Consider the following 14,129-nt stretch of genomic DNA (forward strand, 5'->3'; position numbering starts at 1 on the left):
GGGCATGGGTGTCATCTCACGCGCACTTCCCGTCTTTCATTCACTTTGAGAGTTTGTTTTGAGCACTGGCCCATGAGGACACTCAGTTTGGGGCTGAAAAAGATGGTGCTCTTGAACCAAAGAGATGCCATTTTCCCAGCCACTGATGGCAGGAGTCCTAAGGGCTGAGCTTCAGCAGCAGAGTAAACCACGGGCTCCCTGGTAAATGAACGTACGCCTGCAGGTTTATGGGCACACCAAAACTCTTAGGATTGGGAGACATAGGAAGGTCACAACTGGTTACTGCAATACACAAAAGTTTATTTTTGACTTTTTTCTTTTTTGAAGGAAATAATAGAAATAAACATTAATAAATTTTGTACAACAAAAACAGCTTTAATATGGAACAGACAGCCCATGAATGTTCTCAATCTCCAAACGGCTTCCCTTTTCCAAAGTCATGCTTTCTTGTGCTCTGGGAGGCGTCGGCGGGAAGGTTGGTGCAGCCCGCCGGGCGCGGGGGGAGGAGGACGGCCTCCCTAGATGCGGGCCAGCTGGTGCCACAGGCTGGAGGGGATGCTCTCCACCTTCTCCATGACGAAGTTCAAGGGGGCGAGCAACGTGCTGAGGAACTGCAGAGAGCAGAAGGGCGCACACATCAGGAGAGATTTCACTCAAGGCTTTAAAATAAACCCTCCGACCCAACTCTGCACCTGTGGTTCTGCGTTATGAACGTCTCAAGAGGCCACTTCGTACTTATGTCTACGGGAAACACCGGCTGACGGCCCCCAGCCCTGAGCCCTGAGAGGTAAAGGGGGAAGTGTCTCGGGCAGCCCCTGTGCCCCTTGAGAGCCGCCCCGCAATTCTGAGTCCTCCCGTCAGCGTTTAGGGTTGCCTAGCTGCCCGTGCAGATCACTGTCAAAAGGGATTGACAGGTAGCAAGTGGGCTAAAGAGTGAAAAAATGGTGACCACCTGCTTACCTAGCTGGGTATGGAACTCACCAAGTGGAAAAGGGAATTTTTAAAGTCAGGTTTGTTGTTTGGTTGTGAGCTGCTTTGGATCCTATCGTCTCCCAAACACCTGTGCAGCCATGCTCATTTCTGACCGCCTGCCACATGGCAGCCTGCACCAGGATGCATCACGGGAGCCTGGGGAGGGCAGCCAACCGGCCAGCCGCTGACGGCATGTCCTTGTGGAAGAGGTGCTGCTCGGAGACCTTGGGGAGCTATTTCATTTGGTTACTCAACTTCTGCTTTACGTGCAGAGAGTAATTTAGCACAGTAACGGTGCCTTTTAAGATACCTAAGTGCTTTGCCCGAGACCCATTTAATGTAATCTCAAAACTGTTCTGATTGTGTTCTTGTGAAGAATTGCCTTCATGTCATAAACATCTAATATTTGGCAGAAGAGGGGCCCAACCCAGCCAGGCTCGAGGGGCCGTTGGAGATTTCTTTGCCCTCTGCCTGCCTCTTCAGAACCCAGGTACCACCTCACTGGGGTCCAATACTGGTTTGAATACTGAGGAGTCCTTTGTCCTAATCCCTTGTCTTTCTCCTTCCCTCCCCGAAAAGAGACCCGTTTTCTTACGGCATCACTGTCTATATTACCAAGAATTTCCCATAGAAGTGATGTGAGTATATATGCAAAGGGGGAACATGGTTCTTGGGTCAAAAAATGAGTGGACAGTATACTTTATGAAGTTAGAACAGGCTTCTCTACAGGTCATATGTTCTGTAGATTGCAGGTCTTCAAGGCAGGCTATGGTAGGCAAGTTTCCCAGGCTCATTTGACCTCAGAAGCTTTCCTCCTCCTTTTTAAAAAGAACCAGTGGAGTACAAACTGAGAAGGCCTGTGACACATTACAGCTGGATCACCAAGTGTGAGGATGTAAAGAAAACCCAAGCTAGTGTAAGACTTGGAGCCTTTCTCTGTCTTTTACATCCATTAAAGATGTTTGCTCAGTGCGGCACATGGTACTGGATGAGGTATAAAGGGGTCTAGGACGAAGCTGCCAGTCAGAAACCTCAAAGCCTGGGTCTGGGAGGGAGCGGCCCTAGGCCTGCACCCAGCAGAGTGGCCAGGATGGAATAGGAGCCCCAGGGGGATTCCAAAAGGGAGAGAATGCTTCCTGTTGAAAGGATCGGGAACATCTTAAAATGAGGCAACTGAGACAGAGCCCAGTGATGGCTGGACATCAAAAGGAGAGATGGGGTAAGGTGATAAGAAAAGAAACAGGAGTAGGTGGACCCTCTAGGCCCAACAAACAACTGGAAGAGAAATGGGAAAAGGACTGGGATGACCTGAAGATGGTGAATAGACAAGCTTAGCTGGACGAGTTACAGGCGGAGCTGAAAGGCAACTAGAAGGATGCCAGGAGGGGCCTAAAAGCCAGGCAGGGTTTGTAGTTAAGAAACAGGCAGCCACGTTAGGACTTGAGCAAAGACGGATGACTTTCTCCCCTCAAGTGCATGTGAGATGGCACTCTCCAGTCTCCTCCAGAAACTAGCCTTGGAGTGCCCAGAGCCACGTTAGATGCTCGCCCTACAGAACTGACTCCCTAAGCCTACCCTTTTCAGCTTAGAGTGGAACGAAGTTGTAAGGCATCACGAGAGTTATCTGGCCCAGAAATGAGTAATTACTTCCTCTGAAAGAGTTTGCAAAATCCTGGTTATGAAAGGATAATATGGAACAAGTCTGCTGATTGCACCCAACACAATAACATTATACAATTAAAAATACATACACATTTTAAAACTTATCTTTATGTGTTCAGAAAATACAAAATACATACAGTGGTGCCTCACACAACGAACTTAATTCGTTCCAGGAGCAAGTTTGTTATGCGAAAAGTTCGTTATGTGAAACGTGTTTTCCCATAACAATACATGTTAAAAAAAATGATTCTTTCTGTAGCATAAAATATGCTAAGATGACATAAAAAAAGATAAATTTTTTGTTATTATTTTTATTTAGATACATCTAAAAACATATTTTTTTTTTTTTTAAAAAAAAACACACATTTTTTTAATTTTAAGACAGACTAAGTAGAGTCTACCGAATCTTGCACATCTTCATCCATTTTCTGCTTTTTGGCCGATGGTTTCATGAAAAACCTGTCCAAAGTCGTTTGTTTTTCTCTTTTCTCCAACATCTGCCAGAAATAACGGACAAGAGTATCGGAGTAAAGATCTTTGATCCTGTTTGCTTCAGCTGAATCCGGATACAGTGTATTGAGTTTAACTTAAAAGGACGACTGCCGTGATACGTGCGTGATTTAATTCGTAATGAAGAACGATTGCCGCGATACGTGCTTAAGTTAAGCGCAGTGACTAACGACTGCCTGCAGTGCCTGCGCGGAAGGATGCAATACATCGGCAGCGATCGTGGAAGCTCGGGCGAAGCGGTCGTGGAAGCTCGGGCGACTTCGTTGTGTGAAACGAAGTTCGTTGTATGAATCACGAAATGAAGCTCGTTGTGTGCAGCGTTCGCTGTGCGAGGCGTTCTTTATGCGAGGCACCACTGTACACATTTTAAAACCTATCTTTATGTGCTCGGAGAACACCATGCTCCGTAAACCACAGCATTTGCCTGTCATACTCACGTCCATAGGGAGGAGCTGGGTGCTAAGGGGTCTGGGTAAACCAGGTTCCCACAGGGGTTGGAAGACCTAGTGAGCAGGTGATGCTGTGGTGAGATATCGTATCCTAAAGAGCTGACCAGAAACAGGCGTAGACTGCTGGCCTGTGCCTGAGGGGGAGGAGCTACCGAGTACCTGCACGTGGCGGAGGAGGGCGGCTCAGCGGCAGCCCTGGGCAGTTCCCTGCCCCGGAACAGGGTGCCACAGCTCGGGCGGCAGAATGAATGGGGTGTTGTTACAAAGTGGGTTGGTTGGTTGGTTGGTTTGCTTTGTTTTGGGCGCTGACCTGATAACAAATGCAAAAGGCAAGGCCTCTGGACACCAAGCGGTGAGCCTCTCTCCGAGTTCGATGTCTGTGATCACTCCTCTTCCCCAAGGTGCAGCCAGACAATGGGGCCTGCCTCCCTGGACTCCACCTGCCTCTCACCCAGGTACCACAGAGATTTCAGTCCTCCTGCCTCCAAGGTATATGAGGATTTACTGCTCCTGCTCACATCTAGAATGTTCCATCCTGAGGAACTTGAGAAGAGAGAGCCGTTTTCTCACGGCACCAGGGTGATGCGCTCGCTTTATGACTGAGCTGCTCTCCTCCTGAGCACCTGCCCCACAGCCGCCTCCCCACGCCGCCCACAGGGAGAAGCTGCTGGGCCCTCTCACTTAGGAACAAAACGAAGGTCAGCAGCTCTCATTGCAGGCATAGAAACAAGTTTGATAGAACCCAGCTTGCTTGGGATGGTTATTTATATTTCTTTGCCTGTTTGAAAATCAGTTCTTTTTTTAATTTATTTTATTTTATTTTTGGCCAGAGATACAGCCAGTGCACAGAGAGGAGCAGAGCTTCCCTCGCAGACTTGGGGGTTGACTGTGTGGAGGGGAGGCCGAGTGAGCGGCACCAGGCAACCCTGGAACAGTTCATCTTTTTCCGAGTCCCGAACCTCTGTCAGGGGAGGAGACCTATGGCCAAATGCGCCATGAGTCCATCAGTGTCTGCTGGCGAGAACGGGCAACGGGACAAATGGAAAAGGGAGAGTGACACTTCAATCGCCTGGCCCTCTTCCCCTGAAGCACCGTCACTCAGAAGGCCAGGCGCCCAGCGTGCTCAGTGAACATTAGAAGCGCCTCTGCTTATCTGAATAAGTTCCAGGTGCCCCTGCAATCAGACCATTGACATTTCACTGTAATCAATATCAGACTTCAAAGGGGGCAGGGTCCGTAAGTGAAGGCGAGAGTCAGAAGCCAGCGGCCCATCTCAGGGAAGGAAGGAGAAAGACTGCAGGGCTTAAGCGAAGGGGTCAGAGTGCTGACCTTCCCACGTTCTCTCAGGGGCTGGGCTGGCACATAACTTATTTATATGAGCAACCTTATCTGGGGAGCCAAAGGTTCTGGGAGGAGTCAGTCCTCAGTCATTGAGGTAGATTAGATAGGGGAGGCCAGCCGAAGCCTCTATTTCCAGTGGCGCCCATTGGCCGGGCTTCCTTATTGGCTGCTCATCAACGTGTAAACACTCCACAGAGTCCCCGTTCCGCGCACACATGGCCTGGGGTGGCGGGGCCGTCTCTTCATCTGCTAAAAGTCACTGTCCCAGGGCCATCCGCAGGCGGGGGCTGGGAAAGTCCGGTTCCCCCAAGCAGCAGATGTGCGGGCAGCCGGGAGGGCAACCTGATAACCCGCAGGAGGCTCCGGGAGGGGCCCTGCGAGGTGACGAGGGTGAAATGTGATTGGAGAAGACTGCGGCGGCGTGGGGAGGAGCAGGGCGACGCGGCTCCTCTCCTTGAGGCCATCCATCTTCCTTCCCCACAACGTCTCTCCGGACATTTTGGAAACTGTTAAACCTTAATGAAGGGCAAGATGAATGTGATCCTCCAGACAGAGGTTTAAAAGCAAATTTATCTAAGTCATATTTAAATATTACAAGTAGCTGACCAAACGACCACACCTTGGTAGAGTAAAAAATACGATGAGCCCAGCAAAGGCAAACTTACATTTTGTTCAATAATTTGATCTTGGACTCAAAACCAAGACTTGAAAACATTAAACAAGGAGAGCCCCCTTGTCTGGCACCACAATGAACACGTCACAGACACTCGGGGTTGCACCGCTTCCCTAGAGAACACCCAGTCCTCTATTTACTGCCCCCAGCCTCCCCATCCCACCCCACTTAACACAGGGTCAGGCTGAGTCCTTTCGTTCACTGCCATGGCTCTCACAGCCCTGGCTCCATCCCTGATCACCTCGGGAGTGTCTGAGAATCAGATGCCCTGGCTGCATCTCAAACCAATCCAGCCAGACTCCCTTGGGGATTGGTGAGGGCAAGTATCAGTAACTGTCAATCTCCTCAGATGGCTCCCAGGTGCAGCCCGGGGAAACCACTGATTCATAGGAAGTGTTCACTTCAACAGCTCTGACCGCACACCACACACCGGTAACGTTCTTGAAGGGAAATCTGGTCCCCAATCCGTCATCAGAATCTGGGTCCTCATTGAAAAGATTCCTGGTGCTAAGCCTCAGAATTCCGAGTTTCTGGAGGTAGGACCAGGTGAATGTTATGCACTCTAGAGATGGAAAATCTCTATTCTAATCAAAAACTCCCACCAAGTGCTATTTTTTTTTAGTTTAATAAAGAATACAGGGCCAATAACATACTTTTACAAATATGCCTTAAAAATGTTTAAGAGAGTATGAACATAGAAGGAACAGTAATTATCTAGTGTTGCAAATATATTCTTACTGGGTACAGAAATCATGCCATGTACAGAAGACAGAAGGAAATTTAAGATGCTCTGCTTGGAGAAAAGAGGAGGTAGTCAGAAGTTGGAGGCGGCCATCAATGCATTAGTTATCTTAAGAATTTGCAAGAGGAAATAGGCTTGTGTACTATAGTTTGGAGAGCAGAGTAGGACAATAGTGGAAGTTAAGGGGAGGCCAGTTTTATCAGGATAAAGACAAGTTCTGAGTGACTGAACAGTGAAATGGGCTTTGATGTCTAGTAGGTGAGCTGAAAGAATTTAAGATGAGCCTAAATGATCTCCATCATGTTTCTGTTGAAGGCAATTTGTTTAAGGTCCCTTTCAACCCCAATAATATACAATTATAAGTATAAAAGAAGAGAAGAAATGCTAGGCTGTATCTGATTTTTACATTGATTCTTTCTGCAGAAACCACTACCATTTATTTATTTGATAATCATTTATTGGAAACCCACTATGTGCAAGGCGCTATGCATAGCCTTGGGGATACAGAGACGAGGAAGACAGGGTCCTGCTCTCAAGGAGCTCCCATTCTACAAGGGGGACAGACAAGTTTTCAACAGTTATATAACACAATAAATGTGACCATATAGGGATGCATGGAATACTGTGGGATCATAGAGAGAGGTCTAACTCAGCTTAGGAGAAATTTAGAAAGAAAGCTGAGTATAAAGGAATAAAGAGGCACTAGTAGGGTGGACAAGTGGGAGTGATGATGGGAAAGACCATTCCATGCAGAGAAAATAGCATGTGCAAAGGTACTGAGGTATACAAGACCCTGGTGCATCTGGGAAGGGTGAGCAATTCACTATGGCCGGTGAGCAGTGCCTGTGAAAGAGCTGGGAGAGATGAGGCTGAAGAGGCAAACAAGGGCAGAACAGAAGGGACCTTATATGCCATGCTTAAAGATGGTGGGAAACCACTGGAGAAATTCAAGCAAGAAAGTAACATTCTCTGACTTGCAATTTAGGAAGCACATTTTTGTGTCAGTATGAAAGAAAGGCCGGTGAAGAATAAGACAGGAAGCAAGGAGACTGGTTAAGACTTATAGGATTCCAGGCAAGAAATAATGAAGACCTAAACTAAGAGAGAGGCCATGGCAGCAGGAGGAGAGGAGATGTGAATTACACTGACTGATGTCCAGTGGCTTAGGAGGTTACACCCAGCAGGTTTTGGAGGCGGGACAGATGGGATGTGAGAGAGGAGAGAGTAAGGAGGACGGCTGGGTCTCTGGCTTGAGTGACAGGATGCTACCGTGGAGGCCAGGGATTCAGGGGGAGCGATTTGGTGGTGAGGAAGAAGGGTGATGAGTTCAGTTTTGGAAATGTTGAGACTGAGGTGCCGGTGGGATATCCAGTTCATCTTCAAAACGCATGAAAGTACTCTTGCAATTCCAGTCCCTGACCTCTGCCGAGCAGAAAATGTCAATCATCTGGAAAGGGATGAAATCAACCGAGCCACGTTAAAAATCATCCTTTCTGATTCCATTTGCCTTGAAATCAGGAGTTCCAGGAAAACAATGGATATGCTTTTCCTTATTTCTTCTGTTTGAAACTCACCTGTGGCAAAGTCAGTTAACTTACCCTCAGTGTGTGTGCAGGCCAACATGTCAGTTTCAACAAGGAAACAGTGGTTCTTGATGGTCAATTACTGATGGCTTTTCTGATTAAAGCTCCTCTCCACAATCCTCCTTAAAGATTCTTAATGGATTTCCCTATTTCTAACTGTCCTATCTGTGCACTTCTTACTACGACAAGCTCTTCACCCCCTCTCAGTTCATTTCCCAAATCAGCCAAAGCAGCAGTGCCAACCTTCTGGACTTCAAGGACCACCAGTGGTCTGCTGACCACCGGTTGGTGACTGCTGAGCCAAACGTTTGTAATCATTTAAACCATCTTTGAAAATTTAAATCTCATATTTCTCGAAAAAAGACTCATAATATCTGAAGATTTAAAATAGTATCATTCAATTATACAAAACTAAATAATCTCCCACACATTGTTCTTTTTGCTGAGTCCCTTCATTATTTATTTAATCCTTTTAGACCTGCAGGAATGGCTGAGAATTCTTTGAGTAGGAAACAAAGTAAGGCTCGCATTAACGAACAATCTACACTTTCTCACTTGAGCCCTGAACCCTTAGACTCCACTGATGACAAGGAAATTAAATACTGAGCAAGTGATCAATACAGCCATATCCCTTTCTCCACAACTGCCCCCCATCTCTCTTAGGTTGCTTCTCTTGCTTTTCCTGCCCCTTCCCCAAAGCCTCCCTCCTGGCAAATACTCACAGCTTTGGCGAAGACCCCCATAAGTTCTGGAAACTGGTGCGTCAGGAGGGCCAGCATGGCTGTGAAGGAGCACAGTCCGGCAGTGAAGAGGATGAAGAAGGGAAGCTCCTTCTTTGGGTAAACTGAGACCTCGTGGAACGCTGTGGAGAAGATCAGAGGGAATATCAGAGGGAACCCCGTGCATCCTCAGGGAATTCCTTTATTTGGGATGGACTCTTCAGAGCTGTGGCTTAAGCCTATTGCAAATGAAACCTGCAGGGCACTTAACAAACCAGGGTCAACACTGGAGCCAGCCTTTGGCTGCCTGACTGCTTCTCCCAAGCCCGTGTCCACCGGCCGTGCTCTATAGGAGCACCATGGAGCTCAGGTGGGATGCCACTCGTTCATGGGCAGGGACAGAACACCATCTATGCCTGATATATAACTTTCCTTTCTTGAAAGTGAACACACAGGAAACAAAACTTTATTCGAATTATAAAACGCATGTTCACTGAATACCACCTGGAAAATCCAAAGTCAGTGCACTGAAAAAAGATCCTGCCTCTAGGTTTTCACCTGCCTGCAATTGTTTAGGCAGCGGTACGAGTTCTTCTGTTTTCTCCTGATGCACGCTAGGTGTGCTGAGGGAGGGGCTGCCAGGGCGAGAGACGCTCAGCAGGACCCCTTTCTCTGGCCAGGGCTTTGGAGCAGAGGGTCAGCTGGCACAACTGTAGGAGACTCGTGATGATGACTATACTTCCAAGTACTGCCTGAATGAATGAATAAATGAATGAATGAATGAATGAATGAATGAATAACTGGTGCTCTGAAGAGCACCTTCCATAACTTTCACATTTCAAATACTGGGTTTGGGGAAACCAAAAAGCGGTACCACTGAGAAAATGGACTCCCAGCTTCCTGTGGCTCGTGGCTGCCTGTGACCTGGCCGGAGGGGTGCTGACCGGGGAGGCGGGTCTGGCCTCCCTGAGAGGCCCTGGTAGAGGGAAACCATGAGACTGCGTGTGAACAATATCGCCACTTGGACCAAAAGGATCGAAGCGCCCCCCTTTCCTCAGCAAATCCAAGATGTAAAGGCCTTTCCTTGACTGCTCGGCTCTCATTACTTAGACCCCCAAGCCATCCACTCTGCTGACACTAAGGGTAGAGAGGGCCGAGAGGGCGAGAGGGACAAAGCACAACCAACCACACACCTGAACCTGGAAGTCAAGCTGTAGGGTTCAGATGGGGATGGAGGTGTACTCAGGGCCACTGTGGCAACTAAATAAGTGTGAGCCCTAATTTCCTACTTCCGCCTTATAAAGATTATTCCTGCAAAGTTTCTTTTAAGAATCGTAATCTTGTTGTAACGGTCAATCTACCCCCACGGAAACTTAGTTGGACTCAACTGCATTTAAAATAATGTACTTTCAGAAAAATGTCTCTCATACTAGAAAACTGAAACTTTAACATAGATCTCCCTGAAGGGGGGGGGGGGAGTCAAAGGTAAAGTGTGGCCCATACCAGGGGTTTCTGAAATCAGATCTAATGCATGTGAGACACCAGACCCTAGTCACCATTGGACTCGGCCAGTGAGGACATGTCACTGAGGCCTCTAGCACCCTCAGGAGCAAAGAGCACACCGGACCGGGGCTAGCGAGCAAGGAGACCGGTGAGCTACCCCCTGCTGCTGCCATTTCAGACAGAGATTCGTTTTGCACCCAGACCCCACCACAGTGGAGATTTATGACCGGCTCAATAATGCTGGTGTTGGACAATTTACTATGCACTCAGGGCTCCAACGTTACACAATTCCTCTGGGCAAAGCATTTAAATATGTTCTAGTTATGAGTATGATATAACTGGGGCTGGTAAAGGGAGGGGGTGGCAGGAGAGAGATGGGAGAGAAGGAATAGCCAAAATTTGGAGCTCATTATCTAAGGGAGAAAAATAGGTCTGAAGTCAGGGCCACAAGAAGAGCCTGGACATGCTCCTGGTGCACAAGACGATCTGATAACAACTAGCTACCCAGAACTGTCAAACTGTGTTGTGCTACAGTCACCCAAACCATACTGTCCACAGTAGCCTGGGCGGGCACTGGCTGGGACGGCGCCCAGGCTGCACATGGCTCCGCACATGGCACGCCAACGCCAACTCACTAGGCGCAGCCCTTAGGCGCTCGCGGGAATCCCTCCGGCCCGGAGTATTGCATCACCACAGAGAACACACCTGCCTGCCCCCCCACATCCACCTCAGGTAAAGATGCCGGGGTCCTAGTGCTGCTCTCCCATCAGTGACTCGTCTGAGCTCCCCTGAAGTCTGTGCGAACTGCTGTGGCCAGAGGAGAGGCCAGGCACATTCTGCACGCTAGGCCAGTCCAGACCACCTCAGCCCCAAAGTAGGGGTCTCTGTGCTCAGGCCAACATGATGCCTCTTCATGCAAATTTCAGTCCTCTGGGGTCCTTCTCTTTGACAAATCTGAGGAGACTTGGAGGAGCAGGCAGCCAAACCCACTCACTTCAAAGTCACTTGAAGATAGAATGTGCTATCAAATAAGGACAGAGTTTGGGAGAAGAGTAATGAAACACTTTGCATTCCCACCCCACTCAGGCTGAACACAGAGGGGCACTTACACGGGAGCAGCTCGCGGTCTGCTGTTTCTGTGCAGATCGGGTAAGGGTAAAAGAGATGCCCCTTTTCTAGGGGATAAGGGATCATCCGGAAAGCTGCAAGGAGAGACAGGATGTTAGAGGTTCAATATTGGTCTCAGAACTTCTCAACTTTTGAGCATTTTTCATAATGGGGAACGCTTCTACAAATAACTCCTAGAAAGGATGCAAGATTTCCCCAAACTCGGAGTCACTGCCAGATAAGCTGTCAGAGGTGCATTATGATGTATGACTCACACATTAATCTCACTATATATTCTGGGCAAACCTCACAAAACTGGGTGGGGATGGGGTGCAGAGGAGTAGGGAAGCCATCAAGTCCAATGCCCAGAATTTCCTCATCTACGAAATATTATTAAAATGCCATAAGCACTAATTCAATAGAGCTCAGCTGATGGGAACAGCACAAACCTGCACTGAAACGCTTCCCCAAGAAAAAAATGTGGATTGACTTGTTGGAGCCTGTTGTAGATGCACAAATATGAAAGGCATTTTAAAATATGTCTAAGTGGATTAGAATTCCAACCAAGATGGATAAAAACAAAAATCTAAAAATGCATGACTTGGGAGGTATTGCTAAACATTATGAAACATTGAAACCTTCAACATCATGTGGGAAAGAATGGATCCAGAGAGACTGTGTTTTGATGCTGGGCCACCTAAGTTCTGCGTTTGTGGCATCATATGAATCCTGGCTTTCCAATCAACCTGTCCCCTCCTATCACCTGTGTTCCTCTCCCCGTGACAATGTCATCAGCATGTTAGTCTCACCGTTCCTATGAACAGTGCTCACGGAGGTGATTTCTCTTCAGCAGATGTCCTTTAACTACAGTGTTGTAGATATAAAATACAGCAACTGAGCCCTGCACCGGGAAATGCTGGCTATCAATCCTGGCCTTCATGCCTGTCAAAGAGGGGCGGTGGCGACACAGGATTCTTTTTAGTTTTAATGCAACATTTCAAGGAATCGTAGCCACAGCCTTAGCTGTGTGACTGCCTAAACCTCCTCAAAATGCTGTCAATGTATGTATTTATTTTTTGCATACTTATTTCAAACAGGAATCAGAAACGAAGAATGTTCTCCCTCACAAGAAATGACAAGGTTCCATTGTAACCAGCATCGGTGCACATATGGTATTTATTCTGGTGTCTGAATATTATTTAAAAGTAAAAACATTATGTATGTGATCCCAGCATTTGGAATGCAGTCAATCTACACCACAGTGGTATCACTCTGAGGTTACAGTGCGTTGCCACGGAGAATATAAATCACGTAAACTCGGGATTAGAGCAGAGCCAGTTTGCTGAGTTAAAAATGTTATCAATTTTCCTCTCGTAACAGGAACCTCATAAACAGAGATTAAAACATTAAAAACACCCCAGTCTTTAACTGTTCTTAAAATGAAAGGCTCACCCTAGCTCATCAGACCTTAACTTCATGCAAACAAAGATGACTTTTGCCCGCTACCAGCCAAGAGAGAGCTCTCCATACCAGTTGTTAGCACACAAAGATCACTCCAAGAAACCACATCTCTTAATGGAATTAAGCTTGCAAGGGAAGAAGAAAACTACAAAACCAAAAAAGATCGTTCTAGTCCTTAGTAGGATACACTAAAATATTTTCTGGGAAGTGGTGCATTTAAATTGCAGTATGGCAGGATTTTAATACCATTTCCCATAAGTGATGGCTCCTTTAAAAATATCCCAAATATATAGAGAAATGTATGTGAAAGTTTTTCTTTCTTATTCTTTTTTTTTTAAAATCCAGATTCTCCATGTACAACTGGGCTGCTGTAGTTAAGAATCTGTTCAGGTTTATATGATATAAATAAACGCTCAGTTTTCAAAGTGACTATACATTTGAATGGTAGATTTTATTCAAAATTTGAAGTCAGTATGTACTTCAGGGAGTAATTCTTAAAATGAAATATAGAAGCACAAGATCTTGAGAGTTTTCAACCACGGAAATCAAATGGTTAGTTGGTATCTTTTCAATCAGATGCCAAATGTATTTTTACATGCATACAGAATTATATGCATCAAGTTAGCTTTTTTCTTCTAATCAGTTCTGGTCTCTTTGGAGAGGCTGGAGACATTGATTATATACAGCTTCACACATACACACACATACTGTCTTCCTCCCCCCAGCGACATGATTGTAAAGACGTGTATTAAGGACTCTTTCAAAGCATGCTCTTTCTCATGTCAATTGTTATCTACATCGAGTTCATAAAATAATAGTAAGACTTTTTGGCTTCACTGAAGAAAAACAAGTACAGTTCTGTTTGTGTAATCCCACCCCTCAGCCCCCTGTGTGCAGGTCAGGGAAGTGCAGCGGGCGTATGCAGGGGAGCCTGGAGCTGGAGGGGCGCTGCTCCTGCCTCACAGCTCCGCCTCCGCCTCCTGGTCCCTGCCCTGCAAAACTGCTGCAGCTGCTCCCTCGTGAGAACCTGTGGCTTTCATGTCCAGAAATTTTGCAAGAGCAAATATGAAGGAGAATACGGTCATTTAATCTATTTTATGAATTTGATTTATGTGTGATCACAAACCTCCTAAAAATATTTTCTGAGAAAACACTCATTTCCAAGAAGTTAAAGATATACATGTATTTGCTTAAAAACAAAACCCAAAAGCTAGCCCACTGGGTGTTATTACATGGCGCACAGATGGCACCTGCATGCTCCTTTGTGTGTGTGGCTCCTGCCTCGCTCTCTGCCAGGCCCCTGCAGAGGGTGACAGACCCGGGGGCCAGTTAACGGACACACAGGCCTCCACAGTGAGGCTGCCGTGTTGCACTGCTACCTTCTACGCCTGACCAGACACCCTTTGC

The 14,129-nt window shown here is 47.0% G+C and overlaps 1 protein-coding gene across 13 annotated transcripts in view; it reads right to left on the reverse strand.

Moving 5' to 3' along the window:
* Positions 1–283: 283 nt before the first annotated feature.
* Positions 284–14,129, reverse strand: part of ST7 (suppression of tumorigenicity 7) — a 227,770-nt gene continuing 213,924 nt past the window's right edge. For 6 of the 13 annotated variants that reach the window (XR_014796149.1, XM_084896967.1, XM_084896965.1 and 3 more), the window contains 3 exons: positions 11,264–11,356; positions 8,655–8,794; positions 284–611 (listed from right to left, as the gene is read on the reverse strand). Coding sequence is in view for 11 of the 13 variants with exons in the window: in XM_084896967.1 (XP_084753093.1) it covers positions 519–611; positions 8,655–8,794; positions 11,264–11,356 (326 nt within the window). In the remaining 2 variants the exon portion in view is untranslated. Of the gene's footprint in view, positions 612–3,834; positions 7,797–8,654; positions 8,795–11,263; positions 11,357–14,129 lie in introns of those variants that run through there. The other 7 variants (XM_084896966.1, XM_084896972.1, XR_014796150.1 and 4 more) reach the window with 6 other exon arrangements.

Source organism: Pipistrellus hanaki (genome assembly GCF_964339955.1).
Source record: "Pipistrellus hanaki genome assembly, chromosome: 10".
NCBI lineage: Eukaryota > Metazoa > Chordata > Mammalia > Chiroptera > Vespertilionidae > Pipistrellus > Pipistrellus hanaki.